Genomic DNA, 19,486 nt, shown 5'->3' with positions numbered 1-19,486 from the left:
TTGTGCATGCAAGGCAAGCACTCTACTAACCGAGCTATATCCCCAGCCCCCCTCCACTCTCTTCAAATCTAGCTGTTCCCTGTGCCTGCTGCTCTCTGGTGTTACTGGACATTCCCTTTGCCAGCATGTTGGGCGTCTTTCAGACTACTGTTTTGGTTCTCTTATTACCACATCTTCCTCTTGTTTCTCTTTCTGATTTTGGTGGAGCACAGTCATCAGTAAATCCTTGGAAGTGAAAGCTTCAAATATTAAAAAATGCTTTAATTCTTCTGTCACATTAATTTATAGTTTGGCTAAGTATAGAATTCTGTGTTGAAACATGTTTTCTTAGGATTTAGAAGGTGTTCTTACATTGTTTAGTTATTGTTCCTAAGGACAGATTTGATGCTCTTTTTTCTTTCTTTCTTTTTTTTTTTTTGAATGCTAGGGATTGAACCTAGGGGCTCGCTCATGCTAGGCAAGCACTTGACCACTGAGCTAAATACCCAGCCCTTTTTATTTTTGAGACAGGGTCTCACTAAATTGCTTAAGCTCTCCCTAAATTGCTGAGGCTGGCCTATAACTTGTAATCCTCCTGCTACAGCCTTCCAAGTTGCTGGGATTATAGGTATGTACCGCTGCACCTGACTTGATATTATTTTTATCTGCTTTTTGTAATGTGATCTCTTGACCACATTTGAAAATTTTCTTATCTTTAGAGTTCTGAAATTTCATAGTGTTATGCTTTGGTATATGTCTCCTTTCCTTTCCTTCCTTTCGTCCTTCTTTCTTTTCTTTTCAAAGAAGAGTGAATTTTGTAGAAGACAATAAAATGTTTGCTTTACCTACTCAATTAAATCGGCACAAGCCCATCAGTAGCTACCATATTTTTGGATGTGGTTTTGTAAACAAAATTGGTTTGTTTTGAACATAATGAGGTTGACCAGAAAACCAAAATCTTATAAAATGTGTTATGTAGTGATGAATACTTTTGCTATTTTTTTTACCTTCTAAACATATGAAAGGATTGGGCTTCTGGTTCCCCTGTGGCTGGGTAGGAACATATAACTAAATCTGACCAGAGCTGTCTTGGTTTCCCTTTTCTAATTGCCTATACTTTTTCTGTTTGTAAACCTAATACTCCTTTAGTTCTGGGAACATAAGTTTCTTTTCTTAAATGATTTATGTAATTTCTTTCCTTTTCTTTTCTTTTTTATTTATTTATTTTTAAATATTTATTTTTTTAGTTGGACACAATATCATCTTTATTTTATTTATTTATTTTTATGTGGTGCTGAGGATTGAATCCAGGGCCTCGCGCATGCTAGGCGAGTACTCTACCGCTGAGCCACAACCCAGCCCTGCTTTTCTTTTTAAATAATTTCTTTTTAATTGGCTAAGATTACATATATAGTGTATATTATGATGTTTGAAGTTTATGTACATTGTAGAATGGTTGAATTGAGCTAATTCACACATATACTACCTAACGTGTATATTTTTCTTGGTGAGAACACTTTAAAGTCTACGTTTTTAGTGGTTTCCAAGACTGTAATACATTATTATTAACTGTAGTTACCAGGTAGTACACTAGAGCTCTTGAACATATTCTTCCTCTCTGAAATTTTGTATCCTTAAACCAACATCTCTCCAATCCCTCCAGCTCCTAGTAACTAGCCTTCTATTCTTTGCTTTTGAGTGTTTTAGATTCTACATATGAGTTAGTATTGTGAGGTTCTTCCTGTTCTGTGCCTGTTTATTTCTCTTAGCATAATGTCATCCAGGTGCATCCCTATTGTCACAAATGACAAGTTTTTCTTTTCTGAGGCTGAATTATATTCCATTATATGTACCACATTTTCTTTGTTTCTTTATTCCCTTTTTTTTGTGGTGCTGGGGATTGAACCCAGGAGTGCTTTCCTATTGAGCTACATCCCCAGTCCTTTTTATTTTTTATTTTGAGACAAGGTCTTATTAAATTGCAGAGGCTGGCTTTGAGCTAATACTCTTTCTGCCTCAACCTCCTAAGTAGCTCTTTTTATAGGTGTATGCCACTTTTCTTTATCCATTGGATGATAATTAGGTTGATTCTGTACCTTGGCTTTTTATAAATAATGCTGCATTGAACATAGGAGGGCAGATATCTTTTCAATATACTGATTTGCATTTCTTTGGATATATACCCAGTAGTGGAATTATTGAATTAGTTCTATTTTTAGGTTTTTTTTGGAACCTCCATACTGTTCTTTTTTTTTTTTTTTTTTTTTCTTTCAACCTAAATGCTGAGGTCTTCTTTCTCAGCAACTCTTGATTTTATTTATTTTTTAAATAAACGACAGCAGAATGCATTACAATTCTTATTACACTTATAGAGCACAATTTTTCATATCTTTGTATATAAAGTATGTTCACACTAATTCATGTCTTCATACATGTACTTTTTTGCATTACAATTTTTATTTTTATTTTTATTTTTTATTGTTGGTTGTTCAAAACATTACATAGTTCTTGATATATCATATTTCACACTTTGATTCAAGTGGGTTATGAGCTCCCATTTTTACCCCATATACAGATTGCAGAATCACATCAGTTACACATCCATTGATTTACATATTGCCATACTAGTGTCTGTTGTGTTCTGCTGCCTTTCCTATCCTCTACTATCCCCCCTCCCCTCCCCTCCCCTCCCCTCTTCTCTCTCTGCCCCCTCTACTGACATTCATTTGTCCCCCTTGTATTATTTTTCCCTTTCCCCTCACTTCCTCTTGTATGTACTTTTGTATAACTCTGAGGGTCTCCTTCCATTTCCATGCAATTTCCCTTCTCTCTCCCTTTCCCTCCCACCTCTCATCCCTGTTTAATGTTAATCTTCTTCTCATGCTCTTCGACCCTACTCTGTTCTTAGTTACTCTCCTTATATCAAAGAAGACATTTGGCATTTGTTTTTTAGGGATTGGCTAGCTTCACTTAGCATAATCTGCTCTAATGCCATCCATTTCGCTGTAAATTCTATGATTTTGTCATTTTTTAATGCAGAGTAATACTCCATTGTGTATAAATGCCACATTTTTTTTTATCCATTCATCTATTGAAGGGCATCTAGGTTGGTTCCACAGTCTTGCTATTGTGAATTGTGCTGCTATGAACATCGATGTAGCAGTGTCCCTGTAGCATGCTCTTTTTAGGTCTTTAGGGAATAGACCAAGAAGGGGAATAGCTGGGTCAAATGGTGGCTCCATTCCCAGCTTTCCAAGAAATCTCCATACTGCTTTCCAAATTGGCTGCACCAATTTGCAGTCCCACCAGCAATGTACAAGTGTACCCTTTTCCCCACATCCTCGCCAGCACTTGTTGTTGTTTGACTTCATAATGGCTGCCAATCTAACTGGAGTGAGATGGTATCTTAGGGTGGTTTTGATTTGCATTGCTCTGACAGCTAGAGATGGTGAGCATTTTTTCATGTACTTGTTGATTGATTGTATGTCCTCCTCTGAGAAGTGTCTGTTGGCCCATTTGTTGATTGGGTTGTTTGTTCTCTTATTGTCTAATTTTTTGAGTTCTTTGTATACTCTGAATATTAGGGCTCTATCTGAAGTGTGAGGAGTAAAGATTTGTTCCCAGGATGTAGGCTCTCTATTTACCTCTCTTATTGTTTCTTTTGCTGAGAAAAAACTTTTTAGTTTGAGTAAGTCCCATTTGTTGATTCTAGTTATTAACTTTTGTGCTATGGGTGTCCTATTGAGGAATTTGGAGCCCGACCCCACAGTATGTAGATCGTAGCCAACTTTTTCTTCTATCAGACGGCGTGTCTCTGATTTGATATCAAGCTCCTTGATCCATTTTGAATTAACTTTTGTGCATGGCGAGAGAAAGGGATTCAGTTTCATTTTGTTGCATATGGATTTCCAGTTTTCCCAGCACCATTTGTTGAAGATGCTATCTTTCCTCCATTGCATGCTTTTAGCCCCTTTATCAAATATAAGATAGTTGTAGTTTTGTGGATTGGTTTCTGTGTCCTCTATTCTGTACCATTGGTCCACCCGCCTGTTTTGGTACCAGTACCATGCTGTTTTTGTTACTATTGCTCTGTAGTATAGTTTGAAGTCTGGTATCACTATACCGCCTGATTCACACTTCCTGCTTAGCATTGTTTTTGCTATTCTGGGTCATTTATTTTTCCATATGAATTTCATGATTGCTTTCTCTATTTCTACAAGAAATGCCGTTGGGATTTTGTTTGGCATTGCATTAAACCTATAGAGAACTTTTGGTAATATTGCCATTTTGATGATGTTAGTTCTGCCTATCCATGAACAGGGTATATTTTTCCATCTTCTAAGATCTTCTTCTATTTCTCTCTTTAGGGTTCTGTAGTTTTCATTGTATAAGTCTTTCACCTCTTTTGTTAGGTTGATTCCCAAGTATTTTATTTTTTTTGAAGATATTGTGAATGGAGTGGTTGTCCTCATTTCCATTTCAGAGGATTCCCTCTAAAATCTGGAACAAGACAGGGATGCCCTCTCTCACCACTTCTGTTCAACATAGTTCTCAAAACATTGGCCAGAGCAATTAGACAGACGAAAGAAATTAAAGGCATAAAAATAGGAAAAGAAGAACTTAAATTATCACTATTTGCAGATGACATGATTCTATACCTAGCAGACGCAAAAGGGTCTACAAAGAAACTATTAGAGCTAATAAATGAATTCAGCAAAGTGGTAGGATATAAAATCAACACGCATAAATCAAAGGCATTCCTGTATATCAGCGACAAATCCTCTGAAATGGAAATGAGTACAATTTTTATTACACATATATACCACAATTTTTCATATCTCTGGTTGTATATAAAGTATGTTGACACCCAGTTCATGTCTTCATACATGTACTTTTGATAATGATGTCTGTCACATTCCACCATCCTTGCTAATCCCTTGTACCCTCCCTTTCCCTCCCACCCCTCTGCCCTATCTAGAATTCATCTATTCCTCCCATACTGCTTCCCTCCCTACTCCATTATGAGTCAGCCTCCTTATATCGGAGCAAATATTTTGGCATTTGTTTTTTTGGGATTGCCTAACTTCACTTAGCATTATTTTCTCTAACGTTATCCATATACCTGCAAATGTCATGATTTTATTCTCATATTGCTGAGTAAAATTCCATTGTGTATATATGCCACATTTTTTTTATCCATTCATCCACTGAGGGGCATCTAGGTTGGCTCCACAGTTTAGCTATTATAAATTGTGCTGCTATAAACATTGATGTGGCTGTGTCCCTGTAGTCTGCTGTTTTTAAGTCCTTTGGGTATAGTCCGGGGAGAAGGATATCTGGGTCAAATGGTTGTTCCATTCCCAGATTTCCAAGGAATCTCCATATTGCTTTCCATATTGGCTACACCAATTTGCAGTCCCACCAACAATGTATGAGTGTGCCTTTTCCCCACATCCTCACCAACACTTACTGTTGTTTTTCTTCTTAATAGCTGCCATTCTGACTGGAGTGAGATGAAAACTTAAGAGTGGTTTTGATTTGTATTTCCCTAATTGCTAGTGATGATGAACATATTTTCATGTGTTTGTTGATTGATTGTACATCATCTTCTGTGTCTCTTCAGGTCCTTGCCCCATTTGTTGATTGGATTATTTGTATTTTTTTTTTTTTTTTTTGGTGCTTAGGTTTTTGAGTTCTTTATATACTCTAGAGATTAGTGCTCTATCTGATATGTGAGGGGTAAAAATTTGCTCCCAGGATGTGGGCTCTCTATTCACCTCACAGATTGTTTCTTTTGCTGAGAAGAAACTTTTTAGTTTGATTCCATCCCATTTATTGATTCTTGGTTTTAATCTTTGCGCTATAGGAGTCTTATTAAGGAAGTTGGGGCCTAATCCCACATGATGAAGATTAGGGCCTACTTTTTCTTCTGTTAGACACAGAGTCTCTGGTTTAATTCCTAGGTCCTTGATCCATTTTGAGTTAAGTTTTGTGCATGGTGAGAGATAGGGGTTTAATTTCGTTTTGTTGCATATGGATTTCCAGTTTTCCCAGCACCATTTGTTGAAGATGTTATCTTCTCTCCAGTGCATATTTTTGGCACCTTTAGCTAATATGAGATAATTGTAATTTTGTGGGTTAGTCTCTGTGTCCCACCCTCAAGAATATATATAATTATTTTAAGTTAGCCTGGTTCTAAATATCCTTTCAGAATATTCCTATTTTATTTATACCTTCATTTAACATTATAATTTAATATCACAGACAAAAGACTTCTATTTGGGCTTATTTTTTCCACCTGTTTACCTTATTCTTTTAACCATTTTCAGTTAATCTTTACAATTTTTCTTCCCAGATTTTCAAGTAAGTGTATGTTCATGATACAAAATTGGCAGAAATGTTACAATAGTTTCTCCCTCTTTTCATCCTGCCTTATACATTAATCTGGTCAAATTGATTGCTTAGTGGCTACTTCCTCCCCCTTCCCCTAATAATTCAAGTATAGAGTCCTCTGTCTGAACTTCAGGATTCTGACTTGATACTACTTATCTGTGAAACCCCATCTTTACTCCCAAACACAACTTTCTGCCATGATTATTGTTCTGGAAGCAGGCTATAATTGTTTCTGAATTGGTCTTCACACACAGATTATACTCAGTGTTTGAAGTGTCTTTCCTCTTCTTGACTGCTAGTTAATTTCTCTTTGTCTGTTAGAGCAGGTCAGCTTGTTGAACCTTCTCTGGCCAGCCTAGGCTTGTCATAGTAGTAAGAATTAGAGATAGAACCCAAACTCCTGCCTTGCTCTGCACTATAACTTTAGCAGTATTGCCCAGATCAATTAAAGGATGACCCTCAAACCTGTTGGCTGGTTCTTTTCTCCTAGTCAGTGATGGCCTTCTAACTCTGTGGTTAAGTTATCAAAGAGGACCAACAGTGCCAAATCACCTATTTCAGGATACAGTGTGGCTGGATAGCCAATATAGTACCTGGTCAGAGTCAGTGTTCCACGAATGATTGCTATGTCTTCCAGCTCCACGGATGACCCACATCATAGAACTCCAACCTAGAACATCTTTGTTGCATGTCAGCACTGTGTACCTGGTGCTGGGGCCTCACATGGTCCTGTGAATCTCTACCTGTGGCAATTCAGTACTAGGTCTTGATAGATGGCCTGTGGGTAGGGATGTGTCACAATGAGTGCTGTTTTAGGTAAGTTTACTCAGAACTCTAACAAAGTAACAATGAAGAGGTGGGAAACTATTGGATATTTTTTTTTTAAAGAGAGAGAGAGAGAGAGAGAGAGAGAGAATTTTAATATTTATTTTTTTTAGTTTTCGGCAGACACAACATCTTTGTTTGTATGTGGTGCTGAGGATCGAACCCGGGCTGCACGCATGCCAGGCGAGCGCGCTACCGCTTGAGCCACATCCCCAGCCCCAACTATTGGATATTTTAAGTGCCTCTTTTTTAGGCTTTTTTTTTTTTTTTTGGTGGTCTTGCCCTCATTCTCTTATTTATTTGTTTATTATCATATAAAAGCTGCATATTATATGTATATGGTGTGCTACATGATGTTTTGCCTATTGATTTTTCAACTTCCTTTCTTTGACTCCTTGATTCAAGACAAGATATACATTTCTTGAGCAGCTTTGATTTGTGGATGCTGAGAAAAACTGTATAGTTCCAACCTGGCAGGTTAGTAGTTCCTTGAAATACTTAATAAAGTGCTTCATACTAGGAACCTGGGAGAAGTAATTTACTTAGTTTCTAAAAAATCTTTGATAATGCTTCCCCTAAAAGTTTAAAGGAAAAGGCCAACAGAATAAAAAAATATTGCTATTTTTAGAGATTCAAACATATTTAAACAATAGCAAAAAGAAAAAACAAAGGAGTACAAATAAAAAGCTGCCGTTTACACTGTAGAGCAGTCTGTCCTTGGTTGACTGCAGTTTTATTATGACAAGAAAATATTTTCAATGCTAGCAAAAATCTTTGGAGGAAAGTTTAGAAAAACAGTTGATGAACATCAAATTAAAGATATTTAGAAAAGCTGAAACTATTAGCTTTGTCAAAAAATTGAGTTGAATTTACAGACATGGGCATTTAATACTATGATATGTCCCAGTTTTACTGTAATTTTAAAAATAAATATAATTAAGTTATAATATGTATACAGTATTTTAATATTCATTATATAGTTTTTACATATCTGTGAATTTCAGTGTAATTTGATTAACACATTTGTACTGGTGGAGTGCTAAATAATTACATTTTGATGTATGGGAAGAAAAATGGAATAAAATAACCCCTTGTCTGCCTTAAAAAAATGTTTTTTTCTGATTTTGAAAAAATACAAAGCCAACATTCAAAGGTCTTTAAAAGGTAGATTAGGACCTATGTAGACCAGCTTAGATTCACTGACTAAATATTTCTTCCTCTTCAAAGATCAAACGTTTCTGACCAGCAAATGGAGTTCTTGCCATGAAGAAGTAATTACAGTGGTCTCTTTAATTCATTGTTTCCTTTCTTTAATTTCTATTAACTGCAGTCAACAGTAGTCCCAAAGTATTACTATTTGTCTTGACTCAAAAGAATGCAACATATTCATATAACTTTTATTAGAGTGTATTGTTATAATTGTTCCATTTTATTGTTATTTTTGACAATCTCTTTGAGTAATTTATATATTAAACTCTATCATAGAAAAGAACATATATATACAGGAATTCTTATTGTTCATGGTTTCAGGCATCCACTGTGGGGGTCGTAGAATATCCCCTAGGGATAAGGGGCACTACTGTATTTTAATTCAATATCAGCTTTCTCAAGAAAGTTAGGTGTTTTATTTATTCTATGTATATAAAGTATTTAAAGTTTGACCACTATAGCTTGTACTTTGTTAGACTGTGGAAGTTTATTAACTACCCTCAGGTAAGTCTCTATATGGAAGAGTTCACAGGTTAGACTGTCACGGCTAATCTCTCTGCCTGCCTGCTTACTTCCATGCTCCAGGAGAGAACTGGAGTGAAATTCAACAACTCTTCCCAGTACAGTCCATCTGCTGAGCTTTTGGTCCTCATAAGGGAAATGACACCCTCCTGGTTCACCCAAAATTTGCCCAGTTCATGTCCCTATCCCATCTTTCTTATTTGTTTGGGTACAGATTTTAAAGATGAGAAATGCTGTAGGCAGCGGGCAGGTAGGATTTTGTCCTGTCTCCACTGCTACAGGGAGTGTTGCAGGTCAGTCTGTTCCCTATCCTGTCTGAGCCTCTTGGTTAAATTACAAATTGTCTATCACAATGGTATTCAAGTCCATTTCTTCTTCATAAATTTCTTAATAAGAATATTGTTTTTATCATGGTACTACCCTAACAAAATTTGTATCCATGTTATCACTGCAAAATCAAATAATTATATATTCAGTGCTAATCATTGACAAAATGATTTTTACTCCTCAAGAGTCAAATATTTCTAATTTCAGTGGGAATATTAGACCCTACTGACATGTGGCATTGTTTACCTGTGTCTCTTGCATGCTTGGGCTCAGGCCAAGGCACAACTGTGTGGTGTATCAAATGGCTGCAGAGACCTAGCAGTGTTGAATACTCCTAGCATCCTCCAAGACTGGAGAGTCTTCGCTGTCTCTAGCTGCAAATATTTTGAGTATCCCTAGTTATCAGTGAATGTTCTTTATTTTTTATTTATTTATTTATTTATTTTAATAGAAAGAATTTTAATATTTATTTTTTAGTTTTCGGCAGACACAACATCATTGTTTGTATGTGGTGCTGAGGATCGAACCCGGGCCGCACGCATGCCAGGCGAGCGCGCTACCGCTTGAGCCACATCCCCAGCCCAGTGAATGCTCTTTAAACTGAGAATGTTGGTTTTGTTTTCAGGGAGGTGGGGAAGAGAATCACGTTTTGGTCTCCTTTCAGAATGGACCATTTGGTGGAGTGAGAACTCTGTACTGGCCTCTCATATGCTGTTATTACTGAAGAGTGTGGAGTCTACCAAATCCATCCTGGTTGACTTTATGTGAAAAAATGGAATACACAAGACAAATGCTAAGCCAGATGGGATAGGGACATGAACTGGGCAAATTTTGGGTGAACCAGGAGGGTGTCATTTCCCTTGTGAGGACCAAAAGCTCAGCAGATGGACTGTACTGGGAAGAGTTGTTGAATTTCACTCCAGTTTTCTCCTGGAGCAGGGAAGTAAGCAGGCAGGCAGAGAGATTAGCTGTGACAGTCTAACCTGTGAACTCTTCCATATAGAGACTTATCTGAGGGTAGTTAGGGGTGGTAAGTAGAGGAAGCTCTTCCTTGAATTTTGTTCTTTGTGTACATCATAGCCACTTTGGGAATATATATTTTTCTTTGATTATTTATACTCCAGATGGGAATAATAGCACCAGATTGAGTATTTCTTATTTGTTTGGGTACAGATTTTAAAGATGAGAAATGCTGTAGGCAGCGGGCAGGTAGGATTTTGTCCTGTCTCCACTGCTACAGGGAATGCTGCAGGTCAATCTGTTCTCTATCCTGTCTGAGCCTCTTGGTTAGCCTTTCCACAGCAGCCAGAGGGATTTTTTTTTGAAGTATAAATTAGATCATTTCAGTGCTCTACTCACAGTTCTTCCTGTCTACATCCAGTGATCTTTCCATGCTGAAAAAGTCCTTCCCAAGGGCCTTTCAAACTCTGTTGGCCATGCCTCACAGTATGTGGTGTGTTTTATATTGCCCCAGAGTACCTGCTTCCTCACATATAATGGTAGATGATTTACCTGTATCACATGCAGCACATCCTGATATTTTCTATTTTCCTTTGTTTCTTCTTGTAATATACTGGTTGCAACTAGAAGAGTTGATTTCATGACATGTTCCTGGGTTATGACCCTCATTTTGTAGAAAACACCACATATGATTTGATCCATGCCTTCCTCTTAGACTGTATCTGAACCACTCCCCTCACCTGGCCTTGCTCAGGCCCTCCATCTACACCTGTGTCCCTACTTTGCTTCAGATATGACCTTAAGGACTTTGTACTTCTCTCTGCCTAGAAAACTGGTTTCCTAGACAATATTATTCCTCACTTTCCATTTCAGTTGGACCTTTGCTCAAGGTTTTATCAGATTTTTCCTGTCCTCACCATCCCTGCATTCTCCATTCTCTTATGTAACTTTTCACTGTAGCCCATATATAGTATATGATGTATTCAGTAGATGTTTATAATCTTTTATTAGAAGAAGCTCTATGAGAGTAAGGTTTTTGTTTTTTCATTCATCACTCAATCCCTAGAGCCTGCAGCCATGCCCAGCACCAATGTGGGTACTTTTTTATATTAGTTAAATGAATAAATGAAATTCATAGTTAGGATTGCATTTATCTAACTTCTCAGGAGGCTTTCTCTCCCTTTTCTTTCTTGTGTCTTAAATTTAAGCTGTTGACTTTGGGCAAAGTCCCTGTAGTCTCTGTAAGCAAGCTTGGAGTCATTAGGTCTAAGAATGCTGGAGTCCTGTGTACCTTGAATATGAACTGGAAGGAGAATGTGGTCCAGGGAAAGTCTATACCCTTGGCGCCGCAGGCTCTCTATCTATGGGGGAAAGCAGGGCTGTGGGTGGGCTATAGCAGAGTCTCACTCAGGTGTAGTGTTGGTGTCATTGGAGACATTATTGTTGCCTGGGCTACAGTGAAGCTGTCTGACTGGTACCTCCTGTAGTCTGCCTCTTACCGGTTGTGCACACTGCTGACTAGCCAGAGTTAAGTGTGTTTGTTTTTTCTGCTCAATAAGAAATATTATGCTCTTATATTTTACATTCATTGGGGGTACTAAATTTTAGAAATCTATGTGTTTTACACTTTAAACACATCTTAGTTTGAATTGTTTATACTTTAGAAGCTCATACAGGCACATGTGGCCAGTGGCCAGTGATGCAATAGCACAGGTTGAGATTTCTTAGGCTCCTGTACAAATAAGCCATCCAGTCTGCTCTTGCTCCTGAAACCCCCATATTCCACAAATCTGGAGCACTTCCTCTTTGTTTCTCCTGAATCCTACCATACTTCAGTTGGGATTTTTCAACCTTGGCACTATTGACTTTTGGAAGAGGTAATTCTTTGTTGAGGAAGAGTGAATTATGCATTGTAATGTTTAGCAGCATCCTTGGTCTCTACCCATTAACCAGGACCCTTCAGACTGCCAGCTGTGACAATCAGAAATGTCTCCAGAGATCGAGGGCTTTAAGATCAGTCTCAGATCTCTTATTTATCCATGAAGGGTTTTCATATCCAACTGCACAAGTCTACATCTGTGACCTGTCTTTCTTCTGAACCTGACTTATTATCTAGCCAGTATGGATAAAAGTTTATTTTCAGTCAGAAAAGTTTGAGAAATGTGGATTAAAGAAATTTCAAGTCTTTTTTTTTTTTTTTTTAAGGTGGAAGTTTTATTGATCTTTGTAACAGAAACTTACTTTTTTTTGGTTCTTCAGTAACCAAATCCCAATCCATCATTGCTGGGAAAACCTCTTGTCTGCAGAGTTAGTTGGAGACATGACAGAGGAAGGAGAAGTTCTTCTTCCTTCCTGACCCCACAGTCATGCATAGCACACTCCCTAGGTTCAGGCATCAGATTTGTTCGTACAGAACTTGAGGCCCTGAGTGAGTGAAGGAAGATGGCAGTGATGGTGTCAGGTGGCAGCTGCTGTGGCATCTTGGCCAGACCATTCCTGTTAAATGCTGGCATTGTGCTTCTAGTTTTTGGCTCTCCATTGTTGTCTTTGGTTCCCATCTGTTTTCTGAGCTTGGTCTTCCAATCTTGTCTCAATTTATGAGCCCTTAATATCCTTCCATTTTTGTTCCAATCACCCAAGTCAGTTTTCATTATTTTCAACTGAAAGATTCCTAACTAATAAAGCCTGTGGAACCATTTGGGAATTGCTGGTTCCAAGCATTGATTTTTGCCCTTATATGTTGTTTTTTATTTTGATTTTTCCAACTCCCAGGTCTGTGGCTTTTCTCCCCAGTTTTCTCCTTAAGGTTTTTCATGGGGGAGCTGTAACTTTTCTCACATCATTTAACACGTTGCTTGCATCCTAGAATGCTGAATGGAGAGGTTGTTGGACTTGCACATGGGCGTTTGGATTTAATCTGCTTCATTTTGCTAAGGAGCTCTGGCTGTCTAGCTCCATGACTATCCACCAACTGCTGCTGGAAACTCAGGGGACTATCCTGAGCATCCTGGGAATAATTGAGACCTTGGGTTCAGCCTAAAGATTGTGCTAAATAGAAAAAATTTAGATGCCAGAATAAGTGACTAGGTTCTTTTAGGGACAAGATTAACCTATTGGCAGTAGTCGATGAGTTGAGAAGTATAATTTGCAGAAATGGGAAATTGATTACTAAAGAGCATCAATAGTTGGAATTGACTAATATCTCAAGGATAATTGGCTAATATCTCAAGGATACTTGAAGGATAAAGGAAGGTGGTAAAACCATGTAATCATGATGTGATTCTACTGTAATTCAGGGTACAAAAATGGGGATATCTGGTAATGTGAACCTGAACTATCTTCCAATGTGATGAAGGAGTGTTACATGATGAAGTGTTATAATCCATTTGCTTGTAGATGCAAGACACACTGGAAATGAAAGCTATATGGAAGAAAAGTATAAGCAGAAAACAGAGAACATTGGTACTGAGGTGACATATTGGGAGATCAAGTTGGTCTTTGGCTTGGTGCTGAATTCATTATTAACCTGGACTTGGATTGATGCCCTAAAGAATGGGCAGGTGAAAGTCTGTGAGATGGGAATTAGAGATTAGGGGTAAGTGGCATTATAGCAATGTCGTCTGGGCTATGGCAGTATGTACTGTCAGGTTGCCAGTGTCTTTGTTTCTAGAACAGACAGATAGATACCTGTTTGGATTCCACAAACTGGCTTAATCAGTAGAATGTGAGGAGAGCTGGCGAATGCCCTGCAGGTGTATAGATGTCCTAGAACACTTATCCAGTGTTTATTCGATGCTGGATTTTGAGAAGAAGATTGTTTGTACACCCCACCTGCTGGTAGGAATGGGGCTCTCAGGACAGTTTTAGTTCTCTGCCTTTATGGGTTAGAAACTGGGCAAGTCTGTCTGTTCATTTACTGTATAAATTGAACATCTAATGAGCATGATTGGATTAAACATGCAGTGACATTTAGGTTTTTTTTTTTTTTTTTTTTTGGTCAGCCTACTGGTGAAAGATTAGACATAATCGAGTGATTTTTTTTCTTTAGTTTCAATATTTGATATAAAAAAATAAGTTTACCATGATGGAAGGGGCACAGAATTTATTGATCAACTAGTTTTGTGCTAGGCATTTGTATATATAGGAGGGTATAACGGTTTCCTGGGAGGATGCAAATTTGAATTGAAAACAAATACAATTTAGAAATAATAGACAAATGAATACAATTAAGAAGGGTACTGAGTATTATATTCTGGTAATAAAATATATACCTGTGTATACCTGGAAGTGACTGCTTAGAGACAACACTGGGAAAAAGATTTGGGTAGTACAGTTGGATATAAAAATACAGAAGAGAAAGTAGAAAAATTAATCTCCCTTATTTGCTCAATGCATTTTGGGAGAAAAGTCTAATAAATTATCATAATTTATTTTTGTATATAAGGAACAGAGTTAAAATCAAAATACAAAATGTATTTCCTTTTGATGTTGTGTGTTTTAGGAATATTTTGAAGAACACAATCACATCTGAAGAAACACAAATGGAAGAGATGACAAGGCTAGGAAGTAGATTTGCTGGGAAAATTATCTTTGTTTCTACTGAGTCTTGAACAGGAAAAAAAAAAAAAAGATCAAATTGTGAAACAAGTATTTGAGAACAAGTTTACAGCTGACAGAAGGGCCTGAAAGTCAACAAAATGACACACTAAGGGAAACAGTGGGAGTATTTTTTATCAGAAAGTTTTAAGAGTATTTATTGACTTCCAATTATGGTTTCATGTCTGTTCTTTCCAAAGGCAGGTGTACTTGAAACCCCTCTTGGCTCTGAAAGAAGATTCTGTGGTTCTGATGAAATTGTGTGCATTAGAATCACTTCTCTTGGAAAGGAGATGCTAAAGGGTACTCGAATGAAATATTAAAAATTATGAAGGACATAACAAAGGCCAATCAGTCCTTTCTTTTCCCTAGACCCCCTAAGATGAGAACAAGGGTTATTTGATGAAATTAAAGAGTAGCAAATTAAGTGCTAATAAAATGAGATAGTCACTTATATAATTCATTGCCATGGGAGGTCACAGAGGCAAATTCTGTGGCTAGATTTAATATGAAGTTGAATAATTTTATAACCACTAATGATATTTTTAGCAGTCAAAGCTGATACTGTGAAGGAAGTGATCTTATTACATTCCCCAGTAGATGGTTTGCAAAGACCTCTGGCAGGTGGTGTCTGAGAAATGTGAGCGGAGGCCTTGTGGGCTATAACTTTAGGTGGGAATTGTAACAAAAAATCTGTTTTAAAGCAAATGATCCCAAGCAACCTCTTCATACTTTTGTCCCATCTTTCTCTTACGGAGGTCCAAAACTCCTTTCCAATCAGGATCAATTGAGAAAGACATTGCCCAGAATTAAGAAAATTTCTGGAATCTCAGGTCAAGGGATTGCAAGTTTGAGGCCAGCTGCGACAAATTAATGAGACCCTGTCTCAAAAAAATAAAAACAATAAAAAAATAAATAAAAATGGCTGGGGTATAGCTCTGTGGTAGAGTACTGGGTTCAATCCCCAGTACCACAGGTGCTTCCTCCCCCGCCCCAAAAAAATGATTTTTGGGAACCACTCAACTTACTTATTTATTGAATGCCATGCTATTCACATGTCATGTATTCTCTTGGAGTTTTAAAAATCTTTTGGGGATGTAAACAATTTTTTTACATCAGTACCATTTCAAGTGATGGCATTGGGCTAAAAACAGACTGTAAATTTGCGTGGAAGTACAAAGCAGCAAAGGAATATTGAACCTGTGCGGTTTAGGGAAGACTCTCAGAGCAGGTGACTTTTGAACTAAATCTCAGTGCATGAGTAGGAGTTAATCTGCCTGCAAGGTAAGGAAGGGCAGTCTGGTTAAAAGGAACAAACTGAACACAGGGTTCAGAGATGGAATATGACTTGCTGTGTCAGGAAACTGCGTGCCATTTAGCAATACTGGCAGATTCAGAAGAGACCACGAGGAGCAAGCCAGATGAGCACGTGTCCTGGGTTTGCCTGAGACTTATTGCCTACAGAAGAGCTTCCAGCGGGGGCCTTAGTAGGGTGTGGGGAGTAGGGAAGAGGAGGGGAAGAACTTTGAGGAAGTGTCTCAGGACTCATTAAGGACAGCCAGTCCAGCTGCCTAGGAGTGATCCACTTCCCTCTTTTGACCACTGTCAGTAGTTACTTGGCAGTGAGTCTTGTAGGTCACATAACTTTGCTTCACTGTTACTCTCTGCCTGGAATGATCTTTATCTAGAACCTAATCACCATTGTTAGTGTTAAAAAATAAATAACAGAGATCCTCCCCTGTGTTTGAGAAGAGGGAGGTTCTTCTAGGCCTTAGATAAATTGGGATGAGCCCAGTGTGACTGTCCGGTCTTATTCCCTTGGACTCTGCCTAGAGCCAGCTCAGTCTTTGGTGGGAAAGAAGAGGCAGAAGTTGGCCTGACCCTAGCTTTTGCTTTCTCTCTGAAGTTGGCTCAAGAAACAAGCAGGAAGACGTACAGTATCTTTGAGAAGCAGAAGCAGATGGATTGAAATGTTAAAAATCTGTTTTATTAAATGATTTCAGCTAACAAAATAATTTAATTAGGAAAAAAAGGGAAAGCACACAAACTATTCCTTCTGTGTAATATTTAAGTGGAATATCATTAATCTTTGAGAATTTTTGCATGATTAATATTGATACTTAAGAAGAAGCAAATGGAAATGGGAGAAGTCTTTTATAAATATTGGTTTTCTGGTGATCTAATCTTTATGGTAAAGGGTTTTTTTTTTGTTGTTTTTTTTAAAAAATAAACTCAGGGGTGATATACCATTGAGTTATATCCCTGGCCCTTTTTGTTTTTCATTTTAAAACATAATCTCACTAAGTTGCTTAGGGCCTTGCTAAATTGCTGAGGCTGGCCTTGAAATTGCAATGTTCCTGTCTCAGCCACCCGAATTGCTGGGATAACAGGCATGCACCACTGTACCCAGCTTTTGTGGTAGATGCAAATACTTTATTGTTATTTGTGTTGTTGCATAGTACAGTATGCAACTGGCAGTTTTCTTTGTCATGTTATAGAGCTGTGTAATTAAGATGTGTTTCCTAATGAATAACCTTTTCCATAGTAGAAGAATTTTCTTCTGGGATCATTCTTAAAAAACAAGGAATTCCTACAGGGATATAGAGATGATGTTAGTTACAGAAGGTAAACAGAAACATGCCTAATTTACTGTGGGGCTACCTGTTATGAATATCAGTGGAAGACATTGAAATACAATGCATGACACTGTTGTTAGACTCTCAAAGGCAAATAAGGTAATGACTCACAATACAGTAAGTACAAGAAACAGTTTCACCATGGGTCCTTGGTGAATGAAATACAAGTTCTGTGGTAGAGGCACAATTAAATGTTAGCTTTGCCTGAGAGAGCCATGTCTTCCCCAGGGCTAAAACATGAGTCATTTGGAAGCAAAGAGAACAGATCAAAGTAGGAGAAATTACTTGAGAACAGAAGCAACACAGATATCTTCTGGAACTTTTAGTAGTTTTTTATTTCCCTTTTTAAACTTCTGTTATATCATTGTTGTTATCTCTGATACATTTTGAAAAATTCTCCTTTGATGGGATGTATCATATTGGTATCTAGTAGAAATTAATCTTGTCAGGAAGGGGGTATAACCAAGCATTGCTTTAAGCCCCAGCATTAATTCACTTAAGTATTTATTAATCTTGTTTGCTCCCTTGGACTAGACACTTACAAATAAGTTTTTGCTGTCAGAGTGAGGCATGTACGACGGGGAACACAATCCCACCCCCTCCACCATGGTCATTATAATCTATGCAGTAAATCAATACTAGTTCCTCTAATTCCATATGTACTTGATTTTATGTGAAGTATGCCTTGTGATGGCTGAGCTTCCTTCAACAAGGTTATATATTTGTTGTTGTAAGGAAAAAAGCAGAAGTTTTTAAAGAGTGTTTACATCAAATGGTGAATGTATCCTTTCCAGAGCCCTGTGTCTATAGGTGACTATATTAATAAAACTTTTCAGTTTCAAAAGTGTTGTTCTCTCCCCTTTAGACCTTAGCTGGATTTCCAAAGTACAGGTGAATCAGCCAGCAGTTCTGAGGCGGGCACAACAAATTCAGGCTCGAAGAACCGTGAAAAAGGAGTGGCAAGTAAGGTTCTTCTTGAGCATTCTGTCCCTGTGTTTCACAATGCATGGTCTCTTCCCTCAAGGCTACAATATTGAATTTCGCTCAAGATGCATCTAAACTTAAAAGATTGCAGCTGTCCAAGACTTATTTTAATAATTCATATATGATGATGATGGGTTGGAGAAAGATAACACATTTATCCAAACAAGTTAAAAATCTTATCACTCTTGAGTGGCAAAACCGCAAATGAATTTGAGGCATCTTTATTCATGAGTGAATTAAATGGAATATTTTCTCAACGAATTTATTCAGTTTCTTAGATGTGCCTTCTTTGGTTGTCTTCTGGTTTAATTTTAAAACCATAATGTCTAAACCTGGTGTGTCCACTGTTGAGGCCCTGAGGGGTAAGAGTTGACCTTCTTTGACCATCATGCTTATCTTACTATTACTTTTCATAAATCACTTTTCAAAATTCCAAAGGTGATGTTTTGCAGAGTACTTATGGTCAGCATATTCTTCAGTGTTTACCAACCAAAGACGTGCAATGCAGTTCTAAAAGGAATTCAGAGTTCATTTCACAAGGGACTTGGAATACTCCTTTAGAGTAATATTCCACATTTTGCTCCTTTGGAAATATTCTGATTGAAAACATAAAAGGAAGTTCATCAGAATGAATTGTGAAACAGGAATATTGTTTTTAAAAAGGAATTGGATTAAATTGGAAAAAAAACAACATGGAACTTACAGATTTTAAAAAACAATTTTCCTTTCCTAGAGTGGAAAGGAAAATTGAAATAGAAACCTTCTTCCTGAGTTCTCCTACATCAGGGTAGCCACCGCAGATTCCTTGTGGATGAGATGGAAAATTCCGAAGTGTGGAGACTTTGTCTACTGGGGGTTTCTGTTTGGGATATCAATAGGAGAAAAAATATTAAGGTTCTTCTTCTTCCTTTTCACTTTATTCTGAGTAATGTTCATCTTGTCAATGAATCTCGTTTACACTTGTATCATCATATGCTTTAGAATAGTGTAGACATCAGGTATTAGTATCTGTGTTTGTCTAATGAGTACAAATTGGAGATTAATTTTAATTTGCT

At 37.5% G+C, this 19,486-nt stretch overlaps 1 protein-coding gene across 3 annotated transcripts in view; it reads left to right on the top strand.

Moving 5' to 3' along the window:
• The window catches only part of Dera (deoxyribose-phosphate aldolase), a 118,965-nt gene that overhangs the window by 18,327 nt on the left and 81,152 nt on the right, over positions 1 to 19,486 (top strand). For all 3 annotated transcript variants that reach the window (XM_027955991.2, XM_071610115.1, XM_071610116.1), the window contains one exon: positions 18,313 to 18,410. In XM_027955991.2, coding sequence (XP_027811792.1) covers positions 18,313 to 18,410 — 98 coding nt within the window. The remainder of the gene's footprint in view (positions 1 to 18,312; positions 18,411 to 19,486) is intronic.

Source organism: Marmota flaviventris, chromosome 3 (assembly GCF_047511675.1).
Source record: "Marmota flaviventris isolate mMarFla1 chromosome 3, mMarFla1.hap1, whole genome shotgun sequence".
NCBI classification, from domain to species: domain Eukaryota; kingdom Metazoa; phylum Chordata; class Mammalia; order Rodentia; family Sciuridae; genus Marmota; species Marmota flaviventris.
This window is presented reverse-complemented; position numbering and strand designations above follow the sequence as displayed.